We start from the raw sequence: 22,372 nt of genomic DNA, 5'->3' as shown, positions 1-22,372 counted from the left end.
TATGCAAGAAGTTCCATGACCAGTGGGAACCCTAGAAGTATGTATATATATATATATAATAGTCAGCTGTCTGATGTTTCATCTTCTTAAAGGGGGTTCATATTCACTGAACCATTGCTCAATTCAGACGGTGAAAAAGGATGTTGACATCGACAAAAGTGTAACCAGACTATTTTTTTAGATGCTTTATTATTATTTGAGCTTTGGTGACACTCTATAGCAAATTAAAGAAATTCAGGGGGGGGAAAAATAACTAAAGAAATAATCTAATCAAATAAAAAATACAGTGTGTACAAATGTAATTGACCCATCAAGCCTCGCCCCCTTTACTCAACCCTCCAATCACAACTGTTGCTTTGAGGGCAGCGACAATTGTGATCAGAGGATACAAAAAAACAGGGCGGAGCTTGAGATGGGTCAATTTACCATTCCAGTCAAGACATTTTCTGAGAAAAAAATAAAACACAGATGCCCGTTCCTGGAGTCCAGTCCAAAGGCTGCTTTGGTTTGTCCAACATTGAGCGACTAGATTCCCTTCTTCAAAAATGAACACGCTATACAAGCAGCTCTGCAACAGTCAATTTTCACCCAAAGAAATGTTAAAAAGAAAAAGAAATACGGAGGGCGGTTCTGCTTTGTGAGAAGAGTCCGAATGAGGCCAAATAAATATCAATACAGAGATTAAATGAAGAGGCCACCGGTAGAGTGACGGTCAAGAGGTCCATCAGATGTGTTGCCAGCAGGGAGCCCTCCTTAACACACTAGAGCAAATAGAGGAGGTCCCGCGGACGAGACGGTGGAGGCAGCCTGCCCACACAGGAGATATGGCACAGGAGGGACGATGTCCAACTAGATCCACTAGAGTCTCTGAAGAGAGGAGTTTGCAGCAAAAGTAGGATTTCCAAAAATAACATGTGGTCGGTCACACTCAGGAAACATCTGTGGAGAGGAGAGGGAACACCACATCAGGGGTTAACGGAGAGGAGAGGGAACACCACATCAGGGGTTAACGGAGAGGAGAGGGAACAACACATCAGAGGTTAATGGAGAGGAGAGGAAACACCACATCAGAGGTTAACGGAGAGGAGACGTAGACAGAAACTAGTATTGGGAGGACAGTAGGCTGTGGGGGAGATAGTTATTCCACACATGACATCTCATTTATACCGATACTTTTTCATTCTTTATTTATTTCTGGAGCATTTATTTATCCACTCTGGTTGGATGGTGTATTGTACTTGTGCTGTATAATGACAATACAGTCGCAAATCAGTCGCAAATCGTTTCAGTGCTACCTGTTGAGTGGATCAGCATGGTGCAGATGCAATGCCGAACCTTTTGCACACGGCACATTTTGCCACTGTTGTGTTTACTTCCGCCTGAGTAACGCCCCCGTTGATGACGGAGAATGGTGGAACGTTGGTTCTGCTTAAATAGGTGTAAAAGTGGGCTGGTTCGCCAGAAAGCGCCAAGGTTCAGAGGCTCCAGAACGGAGCCGGAGCTTGAACCGGAGCCCTGCCGGTGTGAAAGCACCCGAGAGGTTTGCGATCGAACGCTATCGCCGTGTTCACGTAGCGTCGGGTATATCGGCCAGATTCGTTTTCTGTCCGCAAAGTAGCAGGTGAGCGGCCTACCAAGTTGGCTAAACAACGGCGGAATGTCAATAAAATATTTTGATACAGCGACTTGCAGAGTTGTGAAGCTACAATCGAAACCAAAAGTGGAAAGAATCACATTACTTTGGGTAGGGTGCAGTAAAAAATATATATATATATCATCAACTTGTTAAACAGCAGTGGTCTAAAAGCCATAGATTCGATGTTTTCTAATTAATTACTTTGTTATTGTTTCAATGTTTCTCCTGACCTTGATATGTGAACGCTAGCGGGTCGGATGAAAAAACGGAAAAAGGAAGTTTGCTATTCCTATTTCAATGTCTCCCCGTTTTTCTGCCCAAGAAATTCTTCAAAAATATTTATCAAACAATCTCTAGCTTCCTTTGGCGTGGTAAAGTAGCCAGGATGCGTCTATTCTTTTACTAACGGATTTCCAGTTCCGCGTTCACATTCTACGATCTGATTGGCCACTGACGTTTCTGGCGCGATCTGATTGGCCACTGACGTTTCTGGTCATGTGACATGTGCGCCCAATCGCATGACGCGCCCATTTCCGCCTCGAACAGCAGCAAACTACCTAACGCCTAGTTTATCACTGATTAAGCTTAGGTGACTCTTTCGAAGTTGGTTAAGGTTAGAGTTTGGAATCAGTGCTGGTGTTCTATCGCCCTGCTCTAAGACAAACTCTAACCTTAACCAACTTCGAAAGAGTGCCTAAGCTTAACCGGTGGCAGAACTTGCCGTCACACGATTGGTGCGACCAGAAACGTCAGTGGCCAATCAGAGCGCAGAACGCGAAACTGGAAATCCGTAAAAGAATTCAGGCAGCCAGGATCTGTAAATCTGTACTTCAGAGGTGCAAGTTCAGTGGAGGGTTATCGTACCCAGGATCCGTACTGTACTTCAGAGGTGCAAGTTCAGTGGAGGGTTATCGTTGCCAAATTTCCAATGGTACTATTGGGCTGCACATATTCATAAAATCTCCTACTGGTATGCATCAGCAAATCCACTTTGGTGTGAGTTTGAATCAAAATCATGTATTTCATCTTCACTGCCAGCTCTACTTACCTCCACTATTCCAACCAACCCCTCTAGATTTACACAGAACCCAGTGGTTCTCTCCACTCTCAAAATCTGGTACCAATTCAGAAGTCACTTTAAATTTAAGCCTCCGTTATTGAAGAACCACCTATTCAAACAGTCAATCTCGGATTCAGGTTTTTCAATCTGGCACGACAAAGGTCTGAAAAATCCTTTAACTCTATATAAAAATTATATCTTCTGTAGCTTTACCGATCTGTCGACTAGGTTTGGTCTCCCCGCCTCCCATCTCTTCCGGTATTTCCAAGTCAGACACTGTTCAATCACTATTCCCGGGCTTTCCCCAACTGCCTCCGACGCAGACATGGGAGAGGCTCATCCAGCATGACCCATTCCAAAAATCACAAATATCTACATCTAGGATATGATGGTCTTCTATCTATGGATGACACCCCCAAACATAGAATTAAGGAGGCCTGGGAGGCCGAACTCGGGCTGACATTCGATGAAAGCTGGTGGGATGCTGCCTTAGACATTGTTCACTCAAGCTCAACCTGTGCATGACTCACTCTTATTCAATTCAAAAGTACCATTTAGAATGCATTACTCTAAAGCTTAACTGTCACAAATATATCCTACCGTGACGGATAGGTGTGACAAATGTAATACCTCACCCTGTAACTTAACCCACATGTTTTACACATGTCCGCTCTTGACTAACCTCTGGAAAAATTACTTTGACACAATGTCCAAAATATTCACACTCTGTAAATATTTATCCACATACTGCCATCTTTGGTATTCCAGAAGACTGGAAACAATTATGGGTTTTGGCTTTTAACTCCTTGATAGTGAGACACCATCTCCTTCTCCAATGGAAGTCTACTAAAACACCCTCTAGCACCCAATGGCTGAGAGAAGTGATGTCCTTTTTAAAATTAGAAAGAATCAGATATTCCACCAGAGGTAATCTAAGTACATTCCCAAAAAAAATGGGACCCACTCCTGACATGCTTTAACTCCATCTAATCCCTACTCACCAAAAGACCGAGCCCCCCCCCCCCCCCCCCCACCCCCTCTCTCTCTGCTTCCTTTTCTCTTTATTTTTCTGTATTTTATTTAATTTACCATTATTATTCCGATGTCTGTTTTATATGTTAAAAAAAGTTTAAACTTTTAAAGAAGTTGGCGGGACAAATGATCCCTAATTGATACGAGAATACGTCATTCGATATGCACCCGAATAAGCTAGAGCAGTGGTTCTCAAACTTTTTACACCAAGTACCACCTGAGAACGTAGCTGGCTCTCCAAGTACCACCATATGACCGGCGTTAAAATACAGTCTATTCAGCTATGCACAGTTCAGGCAGGAGGCAAATGTATTCCTGATAACATTATTTATTGTTAACTTTTGTCAGACACAGCCACAATGAGATAGCACTAGAACTACGCTTCCACACAACTCATACAATGCAAGGGGCATTGAGAACATAATAACTAACATTCTCACATAGCAAGTGAGAAAATTAAGAACAACTGTATTTCAGCAAATGTACTTAATTCTCTCTCTCTCTCACTCTCACACAGCAAGCAATTGTCCGTCATTCTCTCACACACACACACACACACACACACACACACACACACACACACACACACACACACACACACACACACACACACACACACACACACACACACACACACACACACACACACACACACACACACACACACACACACACACACACACACACACAATGCCAGTGTTTGTGATGGGCATCACAATTTATTGTAAAAAAGAAGAAAACACATATTCAATACATTTTTGAATGTTTACCCTTTAAATGCCAGTTTGTGTGATGGCATCATAAATTATTGTTAAAAAAAACACAAAAAGTTAAATATTTTCAATATATCAAATGCAAAGTACATTTGTCTGGGGGGGGTTATTACAGGCTAGGCATGTGTCAATGATTAGCAGCAACACATATTTTGATGGATTTTTTGTAATGTCAGATTTAACACCAACTCTTTTCAGAAAAGTGGGAGTATTTCATTTTTTATCTGACATTACAAGAAATCTAAAAATAAATGGTTATGATCAGGGCTGAAGTTGAATTAAAGATTTATGACTGTTTAGACTGCATTACTCTCTGTCACAGTGATCTCCTGGTTGTTCCCCACTTAGATTATCTAACTATCGCGCCGCCGCAACCAGAAACACTGGCCTGGCCTGCTTCTAAGTTCAGTGACCTGACTGCAAAAATTTTTTTTTTTAGCTTTTTTGGAAATGTTTTCAAGTACCACCAGCAGTACCACCAAGTACCACTAGTGGTACTAGGGGTGCACCGATATGAAAATTGGCCACCGATACCGATACCGATTGTTCAACTAACACAATCGGCCGATACCGATACCGATACCGATAATTGTGGCAAAAAATAAGCATTTTTAATTTTTTTTAATTTTTTTTTTAATTTTTTTTTAAATTTTTTTTAAATTTTTTTAATGAAACTACTGTATATTTGTATGTGTGTTTGTATTTGTAGGCCTCTTTACTTACTTAAAAAAGGAAACATCAAGAAATATGTTTATGGTATCACTGATCCCTCTCCCAGTATCGTCTGGCGGCCTGCAGAGGGATACTATTTTCTCAACCAGAGCTTTCAACCAATGCAATGGAACCATTCTGGCGGCCTGCAGCGGGATACTATTCTCTCAACCAGAGCTTTCAACCAATGCAATGGAACCATTTTGATTGACAGTCGATTCGGCCAATTACGCCACACCGCTAGCACCCACCTCCTGCTTACCACCAAGCGAATATTCATTTTTCTACTTCGGGGCATGCCGCCATTGATGATCTGCTTGCGAGAATGCGAGTCAAACTCAGAACCACAACAAGCTAATAAGTTAGCTGCCGGCAGTGCCCGCCGACCAGCGCGCTCCACAGGATGGCCAAACGAGACACAATGATTTTACTGCAACAAATGTTATAATAAAACAAAGCCTTTCTATACATTTGTCTGGTTGAAAACTTTATTAACAGATTGCAGAATGTGTAGTTGGGTACGGAATGAGCAACGGAATGTAACCGAGCACTTGCTTGCTATCTTCGGGTAAATACTATGCTGATGTAATTGAACGTGTAACTAACTATAATAACGTTAATGCCACAAAACGAATGTTTGTGTCATTTTAACAGCAGATACTTTCTTAAATGCCATCCTCCCGACAGAGCGGTGTTGATGGGGAGCTCTGATGGATTCGCTTGGTTGTGTTATTACATTAGCATTGAACAGCTAACCGAAAGCTAGGGTTAACTAATGTTAAAGGTTTAGCCATAACGTTACGTTGGCTAAAGTTGGGGCTATTCTTAATCCAGTAATAATGGCTGCAGACCTGCAAGCAAAGTACAGCAAGTTGGCAAAGGAGTATTCCAACGTAAATCACATTTTCACCAGTAACGTTAGTCGTCTGCCTCCCGGCTATGAACGGACTCGGAGTAATGCCTTGCTGCTATGGGTAATAATAATATGCTGATGTTATTGTCCGTGTAACACTAACTATATAACGTTAATGCCACAAAACGAATGCCTTGTTAATCATAAATAGTAACTTTGATGCAGTAGCTTGTGTGTGTGTGGGGCGGACGGCGGGCGTTGTGCAGGTAGGTCGCGAGTGAATTTTTTTTTTTGTCTTGACGCTACACAAATGGATGGTTAGTTATCGGCGACTGCTATCGGCACATTTGAGCTTATCGGCCGATAGGCCGATAGCAGTCAACAAGGCACTTATCGGCCGATACCGATACCCGACCGATATATCGGTGCACCCCTAAGTGGTACACGTACCACAGTTTGAGAACCACTGAGCTAGAGATATTGCTCACAGATGAACTGAATGTTTCTGTGCCTAACTAAACCCCTAATAAAAATATTAATGAAAAAATACAGTTTGCTAGCTCAGACCTTCAGAGTTCCCAGAGGACTATGTGAACAACAAGATACTAATTATACTCACAGCTGGCAGGCTGCTCTCCAAATCTTCTCATTAGCTGATCATGGGTGAACTTGACGAAAGCATCATATTGTTCTGTAGGAAGATGAAACGCTTATTTACACACTCATACATTACACACACACAGTATGATAATAAGGGACACAAAACAAAAAGAATTTCAAAAATCATACCTGCAAGTTTGGTTGTTAGTATCTCGTCGTATTCTTCACGGATTTTGTCCTCACGCTCTTTCAATAGTCGTTCGCAAATCAAGCCGACTTGTCTGAGGGAAAACAATGGCTGCTCTTTCCTGGTTGGAGATAAGGCACCGGATGATGTTCCTGTATGGAGAAGTCAGGTTAGGCACCACAAGATACAAGTTCAGAACCCCCCAGCCAATCAGAATCAACCCCGTCCGTCAGTCCATCCGTCCACATTATGGGGCTTCAAATCAAGTGAGCTGACACTACCTAACCAGCTAAGTTGTAATGTTACGTCTTATCCAGGCAATCACAACACAATGTTGGGAGCATTTCAATCATTTTCATTTTCTGTGAAGCAAAACACTGGACCATGCTGGCTTAAACCTAAAAAGGAGCTTTAGCCTACGTCAAGCTAGCTAACCAACTCAGTTGTAATGCTAGAAAAAAAAAGAAAAAAAATCTTTTATGTCATTTGCTACTATGTCTATACTACCATCTATACTTTGGGCTGGGGTCCATGTGTGAAAGGTGCTATATTAGTTATTATATTGTAAAGAAATATATGCCTTGAAATGTCTAAGTGTCGACAACATTGAAATGAGGGTGACCTCAATTGTCCTTTGAGAATAAATAAAGGTTTGAATTGAATCTACTATGTACTACTACTATCCCTATACTACTACCTACAATGCTAATATGTCTATAGTACAATGCACTCAGAGTTCGACGCTGCTAGACGAACCACTTATCCTTAGATGCCAGGGGGGTACAACCTCGTGCTGACTTGTAAGTGTAAAGTCCCTTTAGATAAAGCATCAGCTAAATGACTAAATGTACATTTAAATGTAGACTTCACAACAGAACATCAATCGCAGCTATTCTCCAGCAATACGTTTGTGTCTCCAAAAACAACCAATTAGCAGAATGCCACAGATCATTGGCCTGGTTGTTATTACATGCTAGTTGACATCTCAATGTGCGCAGATGCAATAGTGACATTGTGAAGGACGCAATGGTTTTTGTTTTTGTAGGATGTTGGGGACATTAATTCTAAGTGGAACCTTCTCAGACCCACAGGAGCGCCACCAGGAGACTAGTGTGAAGGTGAAGAGCTAGTGGTATCCCATAAAACTAGACAAGCGAACTTAGCATAGGTATCCAGAGGTACCAACTTAATGTGGTATTTGAGGGATGTTTCTCAATTCTTGAGGTACATTTTTTTTAGATTTTGCACCAAATCTGTGTAACAAATGGTATCAATTGCTGCAACAACTTATGAGACATAATTGAGCATGGGAATGGCTATCATACACTTCCATCATAATGTTCTAAGCCCTTATACACTCTAAACTTTCAACATTTGAATAGGATATGAACCAAAACAGTGTTTATTACAGATTTATATAGGAAAAACTTGACACAGTGCTGACCTGAGACCTGCTATCTCTCCTCCTAAAAAAACCCTGTCTCAAAGATGGGTCTTAGAGGGTTAATGTTGTGCTTTAAACTGGAAAACAGTGATAAACACTAAACAGCCTGTAATCTCTTTTATTATTAATTGTATTAATATCATGTTGGATCATGGACTTCAGCCTGGATTGATAGATGAGTTATCTGAATACAATGGTGTCATGGTGAGTATTAAACAACGGCCTCGTTTCCCTCCAGAATCACCCTAAGCATTTCTAGAGTGACTCATTCTTCCCAAATAGAGCTATTAGAAGTTAAAAGCTGCATAGATCCGGTTGACATTATGGTGCTTCGGGGGGTGATATGATATCGTAATGTATTTCTTTCCCCCTATATTGCGCAGGCCTAGTTTGTGATATCACCTTATCAACTAGCCCCAAAAGTGACTTTTGATAGTGATACATTTGGATGGACACCATCAAACGTCCCACAAACTGATATGGCAAGCATTTCTTGTCTCGACGGTAGTGGAGTCTGTCAGCACAGTTGCTCTAACTTGCTGTCGGGCTCCTTTGTCTGCCGTTAAAGTTTCGTTTAAAGTTTGCAATTAAAGGTTTTGTTTTTCCTACTATATCAACTTTTGCTGCACAATGCTACGCTGATAAAAGCCAGCTGGTGCCATCCGACCCCATATGGCAGAACTGAAGTGTCAAATTAGATAGGTTTGTACATAATCTGTGGTATTCTGCCATCTACAAAACTTTTCTGATACGACACTTCAGGTCTCCTGTACGTGCCTGTATGTGGGGTGGGTGTGACGTCACCAGGTAGCTGGTATTAACTTTTGCCTAGCATTGAGCAAATGTAACACTGCCAGCAGCAACCATAGATCAAGTAGTGAGCTTGATAGCAAGTTTAGGGCGTTCACATAGGAACCATGGGTGTCGCCAGCAACAAGACGAGGAATGGGTAGGTGAGCCACATCAGTATGTGAGCCTTTGATAGTGTCCATCCAAATATCAAAACACTATCAAGTCTCAAGTCTGTTTGCGGTGGTGAATATGCATATGTTTGTCTCAAGGCTCTGTACCATTATTACTATCTAAAATGTAATAATTGTGGAATATTACTGTAATGAGCTGTATGTGTATGATCCAAGCGTCCTATGATCCACATAGGAGCATAACAGAAAAAAGCATTCCATGTGAAGGTATTCTGTATCTTTGCATGTCAACTAATAAAGAAACTTGAACTTGAACATTGTGTGGCTAGTTTAGTAGTTGTTATAACTGTTGATGTGGAATAGATTGCTACCTAAAAGCCAGTAAGGTTGTTAAGCTGCATTTCACCAAGTCACTTATTTGACCCGGCATCCATCCAGTTATTGTTACCTGGCAAAGACCCGCTTTGGATCGAGTTGTGGGACTGGGGGTCCAGCAAAGGACAACAGCCTTCTGTCTGCTGGAAACTACTGTCCAGGTGCCTTCGTTTCTGCAGCCTCTTGTACTCCTGTTTTATGTTGTGTAGAATTTGCTCTGAAACGGAATCAATTTGACAAAGAAAACATTTGCTGTTGGTTGATAATCGATGGCATGTTGTCCATAAGAATGATGTCACTGGGCTAACCTGCCCGGTGTAGCCAGTAACACTGAAGTCAGGTATGTTACATCATGGGATTTATGACATTCAACAGGCAGCTACATGAAATATTGCCTACCTGTTGTTAGTCTAGACGACACTTCTCCAAACGGCGAGGGCTCCATACGCAGATATTTTTGTGGTGAGGAAGTGGAAGCAGCTGGAGACATTAGTGGGGCGCATCTCCTCTTTTTGGGGGAAGCCGCTGGGCTCATCAGTGGATCAAAGTCCCTATTCCTTTTCAAAGTAGCCCCGCAAGCCATTCCGTTGACGAGTGAGTCGACTGGATAATTAGCAGTTTATCTGAGGAAAAAACTATAAATCCCCTCGTATCCGTCGGTCGGACTGTCAAGGAACACCGGGCCCTGTTCCGTTTTTTTCTTCCTACTAGTAGCTAACGTTAGCTAAGCGCTGGGCAGATTCTGGTATCAAACAAAGCTGTTTTTCTCGCTTGCCGGTGTCTTCGGCTACCCAAAACGTGTACTGCTTTAACTGCTAAATGCAACTTGTCATGACCTGAATACATCAATTCAGGTTAAATGTCATATAACATCAGATGATGGCAGATTTCATATTCATACCCTGTAGTTATCGTTCCGTCTGCTTCGGAGTTCAGCTAGCTAACGTTAGCAATTTACTCTGCCTGTGTTACCTTTTTAAAAACGTTTTTTTTTCTCCTCTTCGCTTCATCAATAATGGGCATGCGCAAGAAGGGGATTTTCATCTGGTATTTGTAGTCTTCTTTACCATCTTCCCCCTGTGTTTTGTTTGGGTTGGTACTACATTTCCCATAAAACCGATGGAAAAAACGTCTCATTTGTTGTGTTTGAAAAGGCAATAATACACCACAGATAAAGGGGACATGCATTATAAATGTCTTTTTTCAGTGTCTAGCATTGTATTATAGTAATAGGAGTTAGTATCAATGTGTCTGTGTCTCTAAATACCATATTGGCGGATTGCCGTCATTCAGGTCATTCATTTCCTGCTCCATTTAATCAGGTCGTTCTGATTTGACTCGCATCGTGACATCACGTGGTGCTGGGCGTGTCTGCTACTTTAATATTTACATTATATTACTTTATATCACTAGGCGATTACTATAGCTACTGATGACTATTCTTTTACATTAGCCATATCACGGCAGTTGTTAAACACTCAAGCATAATTGTATTAATCAGCCCACATTACAGTTATATGTTGACAACACTTTATATTCAATATATACAATAGCATTTCAGGGGAGTGGCAGAGAGACAGCATTAGTCAGTTTTTCTGTGGACTGTCCCATAACCTAGGATAAGTTACGAAAAATATTAATGCATAGGCTAACGTTACATACTGTAACATTTACAGTATGTATGCATTCATATTTTTCTTGTGCTTATATGGTCATAAATACACACATCTTAATGCTATCTATAAGACATTCATACATGCACAAAGTGAATATGGAAATGCAGTGAATATCATACCTCAAGCTGTTTACTTTGCATTTCTTAGCATACATTTCATACTGTAACCATTGATGTATTATAAAAGCTCTTATAATACATCCATGTGTAGACACCTGAAAATGACTGACTATTATTCAATGTGTCTAACGCTAATTCTTTGCATCCCCTGTGTTCGCGAGGACGTTGTGTAACCGGCTGACCGCTCTTGATCATCCCTATCCCGACATTGACACTTAACTTGCTGATCTCTTTGATTCTCCCTATCCTAACATTGACACTTCATAGTGGGACAGGATACAGGTGCCGCCAGGGGCGCTGGTGGTCACATTGGGCAGGGAGACACAGGTGAAGAAGGATGGGCTCAGAGCGCGGTGCAGAGGGAGGGGCTTCCTCTTCATCGTTTTCCACAGAGGGAGGAGGACGCACAGAGCTGGAGCTCCGGAGATTCAGCACGCGAGAGATAAACTCAGTTACAAAGCGGGTTATTATAGAAGTATGTGATAGCTTAGCATTTGGTTAATGCGGAAGAGACATTGTGAATGCACCAGCAGACGAGCGACTGCCGAAGACCAGGTGGTAGATATTGTCCACCTTGCGTTAGCTGTGTATAGGCGTCATGACAGGGGGTTCACCACGACCACAGCTTAGCTTCAGTTATAGGCTAGCACCACAGTTTAGCCCGCGTGTCGGCCCACCCCTTCAGCCCAGCAGCGGACGTCACTACACTGCATGCTCCTCCAGCCCCTCCAAGCCGTTACCCCAGCAGTCACCTGCCCAGCGTCTACCCCGCCCCGCTGCCTGTTATTGCGGGATCTCCCGACGGCCATCTTACCATACGGATGGTTGGTGGTAAGAGCAGGCCCGCCATTTGAATAAGTACAGTGGCGCTTCGAGTGCTGAAACTTTATCGGTAGACATTTCCACTGTGTGGCGCAGGCTCTCTAAGGGCGAAGATAAACGGTGCTTTGAACTAACGCTGGCAGCAGTGTCTAGGGGCACCCGACCATTTATTGTTTTGGGGGAAAGCCGGCTTTAGATAGGACTTTTATTTGCTAACGTGGGCCCACTGTCAATTTCTTTTGAGTGTGCTAATAACGTGTGGTTCTTTATAAAAATTCCCAATGAACTCAATTAAGCCAAGAAAGAAGTTTGGTCAACAGTACAAAATATACAAGGCAACCAATTGCATTCCACACATTTTTTATTATTATAGGCCTATAATATGTCCATGTAGAGGTCCAGTCTTCCACTCCCGTTGTTTGTAGTGCTAGGGCCTTTCTGTCACGACTGCTGCTCACTTCAGACTGGACACACGCACGTCATTATAGTGGTAATTTATCCTAGAAAACAAAACAGGGAGATAGAGAGTTATGGAGTTGCTCATGCACTCTACAACAACACACATCTTGTATCTCTTCTCATCTCTAACATTTCCATTCAACAACATGCAAGCATCCTGCTTCAAGAGGTGTATGATTGTGTATGTGACAATAAAACTCGATTTGATTTAAATATTTTAGAGGGTTTAGAGTTCACCCACCAGTTTCTGCTGTAAGAAACTTGGTATTTTAGTATACATATTTTGCTTGCTTAATCATAACATCTAACTTTTATAGATCGACATCTTACCATGGTTGGCTTGCAGCATTTGGACACAGACAGACTAGTTTAACTAGTATACAGCTCAGACAACAACTTAAAGGTCAGGCCAGCTTGATTTAGATATGACATGTCCAAGTAAATCACATCATGTTCTTTTTCTCGTTGTCTTCATATCAATCTTGTGACAGATACGACAAAACCCATAATCTCACCTTTGTTTACCTTTCTTGTCATTATCTGTTATTAATTTGTCATCTTAACACTTTCGCGGCCACTGGGATGAGTCTAATTAATCTCAAGAGGACCGTGAAATGTAAACAGACGTGGGGCTGTTTGTAGAGAAAAATCTATACTTTATAGTATTGCTATCTGTCCATTCTCATTGTGAATTGAGACCATAAACCGTCCCTTCAAAATGGCTTAAAGAAGAAAAAAAATCATCAATACGTTCTCATTTTATAGCGCCGTGAATATAAGCATTATACCGGATTTGGTCTAGTATATTTCCTGGAAGCCGAGATAATGGGCTAATAGCTAATAACGTTTTTGTTAGGGTTTGTAACCGACTTCGAACGCAACGGCACAGAGAGAGTTGTTCAGAGTTAGCCAAAGCAAGGGCGTATTTATTTCCAGAGTTACAAGATGGAATGAAGTTGAGCAACCGAACAAACGGGGAATCTGGCATGTGAAGATTGTTGCGGCTCTGCAGATACTCCCAGTAGGTGGTGGTGAGGAATTGGCTTGTGACGTCTGAAGCGGCTCTGCAGATCCTCCCAGCTTTCACTCCCGGTGGAAACGGAGAGAGAGAGAAATCTGAGTTAGCCCAGCGCACAACAGAAACAGAGAGGTGACTGATCCAGTATATATCCAAGTGACTTGATCTTCGGTGTACCACACACAGTTAGCAGAGTCCAGAGAAAAAACAATACGGTAATCCGAAGTGTAAATCCAACACAAAAATAGGTGAGAACAGTACAAACAAAAACGGGATCTCTTCGGTGTTTCACAAACACACAAAAAACTGATGATCCAAAAGAACTGTTTCCAAAAACTCACCAGAGCGCAACGCGTAAAGCGGGCAGATAACGAGGCGCAGCTCAGAACGGGAAACCAGGTTCTCCACAGGGATTCTCCACGAAAGTCCTGGAGAGCAAAGACAGCAAACAGCGACGGGGAAGGCAGGCAAATGCAGGAGTATTCAGAACGATCCAACATCGATAGTAGGGGGATCAGGGTATATAAAGCCACAGGGCGCTGATTACAAGCTGTGACAGCTGCGGGATGAAATTGATACTTGCTCCAGAAGCGTGTGGCGGGGAGAGCACCAATCAACACGGCACCTTACAGGAACGGAGCGTGTGGCGGGGAATGCAATTAATCAACAAAGTACCTTAAAGGAACGGAGCGTGTGGCGGGGAGCGGACCAAACCTCACAGTACCCCCCCCCTCCACGGGAGCCACCCGGCGACCAGGCCGACCCGGCTCGCCCGGATGGGCACGATGGAAGTCGGTGATCAGGCCGGGATCCACAATGAGCTGGCGGGAGACCCAGCTCCGTTCTTCCGGACCGTACCCCTCCCAGTCCACCAGGTACTGGAACCCCCGACCCCGCCGTCGAACGCCCATCAACCGGCGGACCTGCCACTGGGGGTGACCGTCCACCATCTCGGGAGGAGGTGGTTCCGGAGCAGGAGGCATCAGGGGACTGAGAGAGACAGGCTTAACCCGGGACACATGGAAAACGGGGTGAATGTGCATGGACGCAGGAAGCTTAAGACTCACCGCCGCCGGACTGAGTACCTTCAGAACCTCAAAAGGTCCGACGAACCGGGGTTTAAGCTTCTTGGCCGAGGACCGAAGTGGAAGGTCCCTTGCGGAAAGCCACACCCTCTGCCCAGGGTGGTACGTCGGCGCAGGAACCCGGCACCGGTCAGCCCCACGACAGGCGCGCTCTGATGACCGGAGCAGCGCGGTCCTGGTGATCTCCCAGACCCGACGGCACCGGTCGAGGTGGTCCTGTACGGAGGGAACTGCCACCTCCGTCTCCTGTGCAGGGAAAAGAGGGGGTTGGTAGCCCAGGGATACCTCAAAGGGTGAGAGGCCGGTGGCGGAACTGACCATGGAGTTGATGGAGTACTCGACCCAGGGAAGGAAACGGCTCCAAGAAGCTGGTCTCTCGGCAGCCACACACCGAAGAGCAGACTCCACACTCTGGTTCATCCTCTCCGTTTGTCCGTTAGTCTGGGGATGATAACCAGAGGAAAGACTGACCGTTGCCCCCAATCCCTTGCAAAAAGCCCACCATACCAAATTATGGGGTAAAGTCTGGTATGAGACAGGTTGGTATGAATAACATAAAGTTGTAATTTATATAATATTTCAATGACTAGCATACACACCCTCGCTGTAACACTGACAATACCATATCATCATTTCAGATTGTAACATATAAAGATGGAACCAGGAGTATTAGGGGAGGTGTTTGACAAGCTGAAGGTAGATGGCCTGACAGAGATGATAGTGTCTGATAGTAATGATAGTGTCCCCCACAGTTACAGCATGTTTGAAAAGCTTACGTGGGAGGGAGAGGGATACGGGAGGAGGCTGTGGGAGTCCGGGTTCTTTGCAACAAGTGCTGGCCTGAAATTCATGGTGGAGCAGGAACAACAACCCCCATCTTACCAGACAACAGGATGGCTCCTGGAATGAATGAATGAATGAAAACTTTATTTAACAGATTGCAGAATGGGTACAATACAGTACGGCTCAATACACACAATTGTTAAGGGGATGCAGACCAGAGAAAGACGTTTGTCTTGTTTACATCAGGGTCCCCCATTTTCAATTCATATTGACATTTATGACATACACAACATACATGACATTTATGGCATAGGGACGCGTCTATGCTTTAAGCAAGTGGCTTGTCCTTCCGCGTTCCCGTTTTGCGCTCTGATTGGCCACGCACGTTTCTGGTCATGTGACATGTGCGCCAATCGTGGGACGGCAAGTTCTGAGCCTATTTCCGGGTCTAACAGCCTGCAAACGACATAACGCCTAGTTTATCACTGGTTAAGCTTAGGCGACTCTTTCGCAGTTGGTTAAGGTTAGAGTTTGGAATCAGGGCCGTCCCACGATTGGCGCACATGTCACATGACCAGAAACGTGCGTGGCCAATCAGAGCGCAAAACGGGAACGCGGAAGGACAAGCCACTTGCTTAAAGTATAGAAGCCATAGGGACATACAGGTATTTAGTACTGATACATTTGTGACATAAACGGTATTCAAATATACAGTACTGTTACCCATAGATCCTGACAGAGTATATACATATGATGGGGAGGGGACTGTACATTAGGAGGGGGTGGGAGAGAAATATACATACGGTGGGGAGGAGACTGTACATTTGGAGGGGGTGGGTGGGTGGGAGAGAAATATACATACAGCGGGGAGAGAATATATACATGCGGTGGGGAGGAGACTGTCTATTAGGAGGGGGTGGGGGGTTTGGACATTTACGGTGGCCAGTTTCGAATTGCAGCCTCCCGTAGGTGCTCTTTAAGAGCGGTTTTGAATGAGGCGGCTACGTGGCGTAGTGGGCAAGGCGCTCGCCACGAAATCTGGAGACGCTGGGCTCGCCTGTTCGAGCCCAGCGCTCCACATTTGCTTTCAGTTTAGCTGGTCGTCCGTACTAATACACATTGGCCGTATTAGGGGGTGGGAAACTGATGGGTGGGGATCGGGCGTTGTGGACAGCGACTCCTACAGGTCGGTTGGTGCGCCTGCGCAGTAGAATCAGGAAGTGTCGGGGGCAGCGTGAGCCTCCCACACGTTACTCCTTGCCACTGAGAGATCGAGCTGCGCAGGTGAAAAGATGCGACTGCTGTTACCTCAAGTACCGGAGGGGACTTGTGCTATGTATGACTTAGTCCACATTGCAGCCGGCTTGTGGGAGGCAAGAAACAGCGTTCGTGACAGGGGAGGGTTGAATTGGATGATACGAAATTGGGATGGGAGAAAATATAGAAAAATGGGAGAAAAAGTGGATAAAAAAAAAGAGCGGTTTTGAATGTGGGTAGGGATTCACATTCCTTTACAGCTTTGGGTAGGGCGTTCCACATTGATGTGGCATAATTGCTAAACGTGTTTAGTCCCTTGTTTGAGCCGAATCTGGGTTTAACATGATTTGTTGAGCTTCCTCTGGTGTTGTGGTCATGGTATTCACTGACCTTTGGGAAGTATTTTGACATGTACATGGGTACCTTAGTCGTATAGTGTATCTTGTAGACCAGGCCCATTGCAAGTTGCTGTACTCTGTCGTCTACTCTAAGCCATCCTAGGTTGTCAAAGTGGGCAGGGGTGAGTTGGGTTCTAGGGGTAAGGTCAAGTAGTAGTCTGACCAGTTTGTTTTGTGATGTTTGTAATTTAAAAAAAAATTGTATCTACTTTTTCTCCCATTTTCTATTTTTCTCCCATCCCCAATTTCGTATCGTCCAATTCTACCCTCCCCTGTCTCGAACACTGTCAGGCCATGCCTCCCACAAGCCGGCTGCAATGTGGACTAAGCATTGCATCACGTGTCCCCTCCGGTACTCGAGGAAGCAGCAGTTGCATCTTTTCACCTGCACAGCGCGATCTCTCAGCGTCGGGGGTCTGCGTTTTGGAGGGCACGCCGCCCCCGTCGCTTCCTGATTCTGCTGCACAGGCGCACCAACCGACCTGTAGGAGTCGCTGTCCACAACGTCCGATCCCCACCCATCAGCTTCCCACCCCCTAATACTGCCAATTGTATTAGTATGAACGACCAGCCAAGCTGATAGCAATGCGGAGAGCTGGGCTCGAACCCAGCGTCTCCTGCATTGGTGGTGAGCGCCTTGCCCACTGCACCACCTAGCCGCTGATGTTTGTAATCTTGTAATCTTGTGCATGTGAACCATTGGTTTGACCTCATGTCCTCTCACCACCCAGTAATGGCACTGGCCCTCTGAGTAGGCACAAGATGGAGGAATACCAAAAGGCCATCAAGTTCCTCCAGCCTTTTGGCAGACTTCCTGGATGCAAAGGAGACATTTCCCAGTCCTGTCCTGGTCTCAGAATGGAGGAGCTGATGCAGCCCTGCACCTGACCCCACAAAAACATAAACATAACAGCAGCATAAATGTGGATGATCACAGATTCATTGTTCAGACTTTTATGGTTCTTCATCTGAAAGGTTAATGTTAGTTGAGCAACTAACTAAGTGTTAAGTTGGTACTGTATAGTATAGTTTAGATACATTAAGAGTTAACATTGTAAATTGTATAGAAGTGTATAATATAGGAACCAGTTTCTCAGGAACCTAGCATGTCTTTTTTACCATGCATGGTATTTTTTTCTATGCCTATTTTATTATTGTATTTTGCACAATCAATGCGGGCATGGCCACCCGCATTTCACTATGCCCTGGTATGTAGTATGTGACAAATAAACCTCTTGATTCTTGATTGTAATCAGATGTACTAATACGAATACGATCGAAACTACGTGTTGCTCACTTTAACAATAAATCCAATAAACAAAGATAAACTAACGAACACCAATAACGTTAGGTTATGACTATAACCAAGTTCTGTTAGTATAGCGACGCTCGGCGTCACTCTCTGCACTGTCCTCGCACACGTGCACACGCACTGAATAAAGACCACAATGTACCTTTAATCCCAAAATTTGTCTGACCACACCCCTATCAGCTTACCCATATAAGCAGGGGTGGGGCCACCCACTCGCCTCCTTCCCAAGCTTTCACCACAAGGCGAGATCAAGGGCTGCAGCGGCGTCGGACGCCGAGCGTCGCTATACTAACAGAACTTGGTTATAGTCATAACCTAACGTTCTGTATCGTATAGCTCTCGCTCGGCGTCACTCTCTGCACAAGGGAGGCCGAGCGAGAGCCATCGGCCGACAAATACACCCCGCTGAAAGCCCCCCACAACCATCAGAACAGGGAGGGCCGAGCCCCCCCGACCCACCCTAATGGAGGGCACCCCCGGGAGGGCTTCACGGGAGGGCGACGGACCCGACCGTGCGAAGAGGCACTCAAGCAACTCAACGCACAGGGTGAGCAGCCGTGGCTTGACCCCACGACTACACACACGCACAACCCGCATGCCACCCGGGAACGAACGGAGGAAACAACCTCGTTACTGCCCCCAGAATCACGGGGTCAAGGGCAAACCCAACCCCGTGGCAAGGCCGTAGCAGCGGAGCGTGAAGGAAGACCCAGACCCACCAAAGGGACTGGACCCCCTGGAACGGGGGCCCGGAGAAGTCCATGATGCCAGCATCAAGACCCCACCAGGTGGGCACTTAGTGACCCCGCCCCCCACATCGCCAGCGTATTCGGACAAAGGCCCCTCAGCCGAGCGGGCCCTGTCCCCCCAATAGTACACCGCCTGGCACACTGACCCTGCAGAACAGGCAGTAAGCATGGCCGTAAGCACACAAAAAAGGTTAACCAACGGAAGCAGGCAGCGCACCGGGGTAAAAACCAGGCAACAGGCTATTAACCCTACCAAGTACCCAACCAAGTACTAACCAGGACCAACCTGTGTAGCGGCCGAGATCTGACGAGATCGAGCGTGTACAGGTTGGCATGGCCGTAAGCCATTACGACAGTGCTGAGTAAAAAAACGTACCCAACCAGGGTCTCCATAGTGCTTAACCCTGTGACACCCGGACCAACCTGGCATTTTTCCCCCTGAAAAAAGCCCAAGTCCCTCAGGGTACCAGAACAGCAGATCTGCATCCCCGGTGGACAACGGGTTCAACTGATCCGGACCAGCGTGACCAGAACCAGTCCCGTGCCCTAACCACGCCGACATGCCTACTCCAGGAGAAGGGGCAGATATGCGTGTTGATCTCAAACATGAAAAGAAGGCGCCACCCAGACGTTCGGGTGAACCGCGCCCGGTGGCCCACCCCCAGGGCGTGAGACCCCTCTACATATGTTCAGATCCATTCCGTCATCATCCCCCAGACATGAACGAGAATCCGTCGATGACAAAAAACCAGGTCGTTGGATTTGGTCGTCGGAAGATGAAAAACCTCCATCCCAGTTGCTTTATAAAAACGCCGTTTTAACCTCAAGCAACCAAGGCGTGCCAGTCTACAGAACACCCCGAGCTAGCACTATACGTGCGTCGGGACACACCCACATCAATGAACAGGCTATTTAGACCTGTCATTGAATCCCCAAGGCGCCATGGGGAACGACAAGAGGGGTGTGACACTTCCTAACTCCAACTCTTTTTAGTAGAAAAGAAGGAAGCACCAACAGTATGTATCCCAGTCTACACAGCCGGGGGTAAACATTTTTCACATTTTTACATCCCACCACCCTCCCATAGGAAGGAGACGGGAATCCCCAGAGAGACTTCCCACGCGAGCTGTATAGATTGAAAAGAATATATTGCACCTTGAGCCATGTAAAAAATTGGATTTAGGGCTCTCCAGGGAGGAGGCACTGAACCCATACACACTCAATAATCGATTTGAATCGAATACATACACAATAGAGTAGGACTCCTTCTAGAGGGTCCACTCACCTTGACAATCTGAGGAGGAGGCTCTGTACTCTGAAGGAGGCTCCCTCACATGGAAGGAGGAGTCCCGACTCACAGAAGGCCCGAATAGGAGCTTGGTGAGGAGGAGCCCTGACCACCCCCCGAAACAGATCCATCACATGGACCTGAACAGCACACGGAAGTCCTACCAACAGAGACGCGCACGGTGACGTACTCTATGGTGGGGGAATTTCTGCGGTGCACACGCCCAATATTCCAGGCCGTGGGACCATGAAACCCCCCCCCCCCCTCACCCTCATCGCCTTCATGTTTAACAACAATTGGAGCGATCCAACTAACTTGAAGGAATTATCCAACCACTGCTGCCCAGACCTGGAATATATAACCATCAAGTGTCGTCCTTTCTTCCTCCCGAGGGAGTTAACGGCGATCGTCCTGATCGGAGTGTATATTCCACCGCAAGCCAGTAACAACGTCGCGCTCTCCAGACTCCACAACGAGGTAAATAGAATACAAGCGGCGAATGTTAACGCCGCCATTTTAGTGCTGGGTGATTTCAATAGCGCCAATCTGAGAAAGGTATTACCTGACTTCTATCAGCATGTGACTTGCAACACCAGAGGCGGTAACATCCTAGATCACTGTTACACGCAATTTAAAGGTGGCTACAAGGCTCATTCTGATAGTGGCTTTGGTAAATCAGATCACGCGTCCATTTTTCTTTCACCAAAGTACAAACAGAGAATCAAAAGTACTCCTGTAGTCTCGCGAGAGGTGCAGAAATGGGATTTGACGTCAGAGGAGACGCTCCAGGCTGCGTTTGACTGCACAGACTGGAACGTGTTCCGCGACACAGATAACATTCATGTCTACACGGAGGCAGTGCTGGACTATGTTTGTACTTTGGTGGAAGAAACAATCCCCACTACCAAAATGAGAGTTTACCCAAATCAAAAACCCTGGGTAGACAAATCCGTCCGTGAAGCTCTGAGAGAGCGCACCAAAGCATACAACGACGGCCTAGTGGCAGGCAACATGAATGACCACAAGGTGGCGCGACACAACGTAAGGAGGACAGTGACAGAGGCCAAACGGCGCTACAGGGATAAAATTGAACTCCAGTTTGAACAAGCTGACTCTAGAGCTATGTGGCAGGGGCTCAAAACGATGACAGACTACAAAGGCGCCTCCCTCAAACTGAACAGTGACATCTGCTTAGCAAATGACCTCAATACCTTCTATGCGAGGTTTGATGCTGGTAATAACAACACCAGCCCACAAGCCACGGCAATGGGGGGGGGGGTCGGCTGCTGATGGAGACGCAGTGTTCAGGGTAACAGAGCATGAGGTGAGGCGGACCTTTAAAAAAGTTAATATCAGGAAGGCAGCAGGTCCGGACGGCATCCCCGGCCGCGTCCTAAAAGTCTGTGCCGACCAACTGGCCCCAGTATTCACTGACATATTTAACCTGTCCTTAGAACAGGCTGTCATCCCCACCTGCCTGAAGAAGTCCACTATTATCCCTGTACCCAAAAAATCCAAGCCTGCTTGCCTCAACGACTACCGCCCTGTAGCTCTCACCTCCATAGCCATGAAGTGCTTTTGAGAAGCTAGTAAAGGGCTACATCTGCTCCTCCCTCCCCATCAACATGGACCCCCTGCAATTTGCATACCGCCCCAACAGGTCCACGGAGGACGCCATAGCCCATGTGCTGCACACAGCAGCATCACACCTGGACAAGAGGCAGGGGAACTATGTGAGAATGCTATTCATCGACTACAGCTCGGCATTCAATACCATAGTCCCCTCCATACTCATAGCCAAGCTCAGGGACC

The 22,372-nt window shown here is 45.6% G+C and overlaps 1 protein-coding gene across 1 annotated transcript; it reads right to left on the bottom strand.

The window, feature by feature from the left end:
- Positions 1-168: 168 nt before the first annotated feature.
- On the bottom strand, positions 169-10,547 carry akirin2 (akirin 2). Its single transcript, XM_084315419.1, has 5 exons — positions 9,994-10,547; positions 9,668-9,811; positions 6,855-7,004; positions 6,685-6,756; positions 169-939 (listed from the first exon to the last, which is right to left on the bottom strand). Exons 1-5 carry the CDS (start codon positions 10,175-10,177, stop codon positions 929-931), a joined length of 561 nt encoding a protein of 186 aa, XP_084171545.1. The 5' UTR covers positions 10,178-10,547; the 3' UTR covers positions 169-928.
- Positions 10,548-22,372: the final 11,825 nt, after the last annotated feature.

This window comes from Notolepis coatsorum (assembly GCF_963971535.1).
Source record: "Notolepis coatsorum genome assembly, chromosome: 5".
NCBI classification, from domain to species: Eukaryota; Metazoa; Chordata; class Actinopteri; order Aulopiformes; family Paralepididae; genus Notolepis; species Notolepis coatsorum.
This window is presented reverse-complemented; position numbering and strand designations above follow the sequence as displayed.

Coding starts and splice junctions, on each gene's coding strand:
- akirin2 (XM_084315419.1), bottom strand. CDS start 10,177: ATGGCTTGCGGGGCTACTTTGAAAAGGAATAGGGACTTTGATCCACTG. Junction 9,812..9,993: donor GTCGTCTAGACTAACAACAG/GTAGGCAATATT, acceptor ATTCCGTTTCAG/AGCAAATTCTACACAACATA. Junction 6,757..6,854: donor ACTAACAACCAAACTTGCAG/GTATGATTTTTG, acceptor ATCTTCCTACAG/AACAATATGATGCTTTCGTC.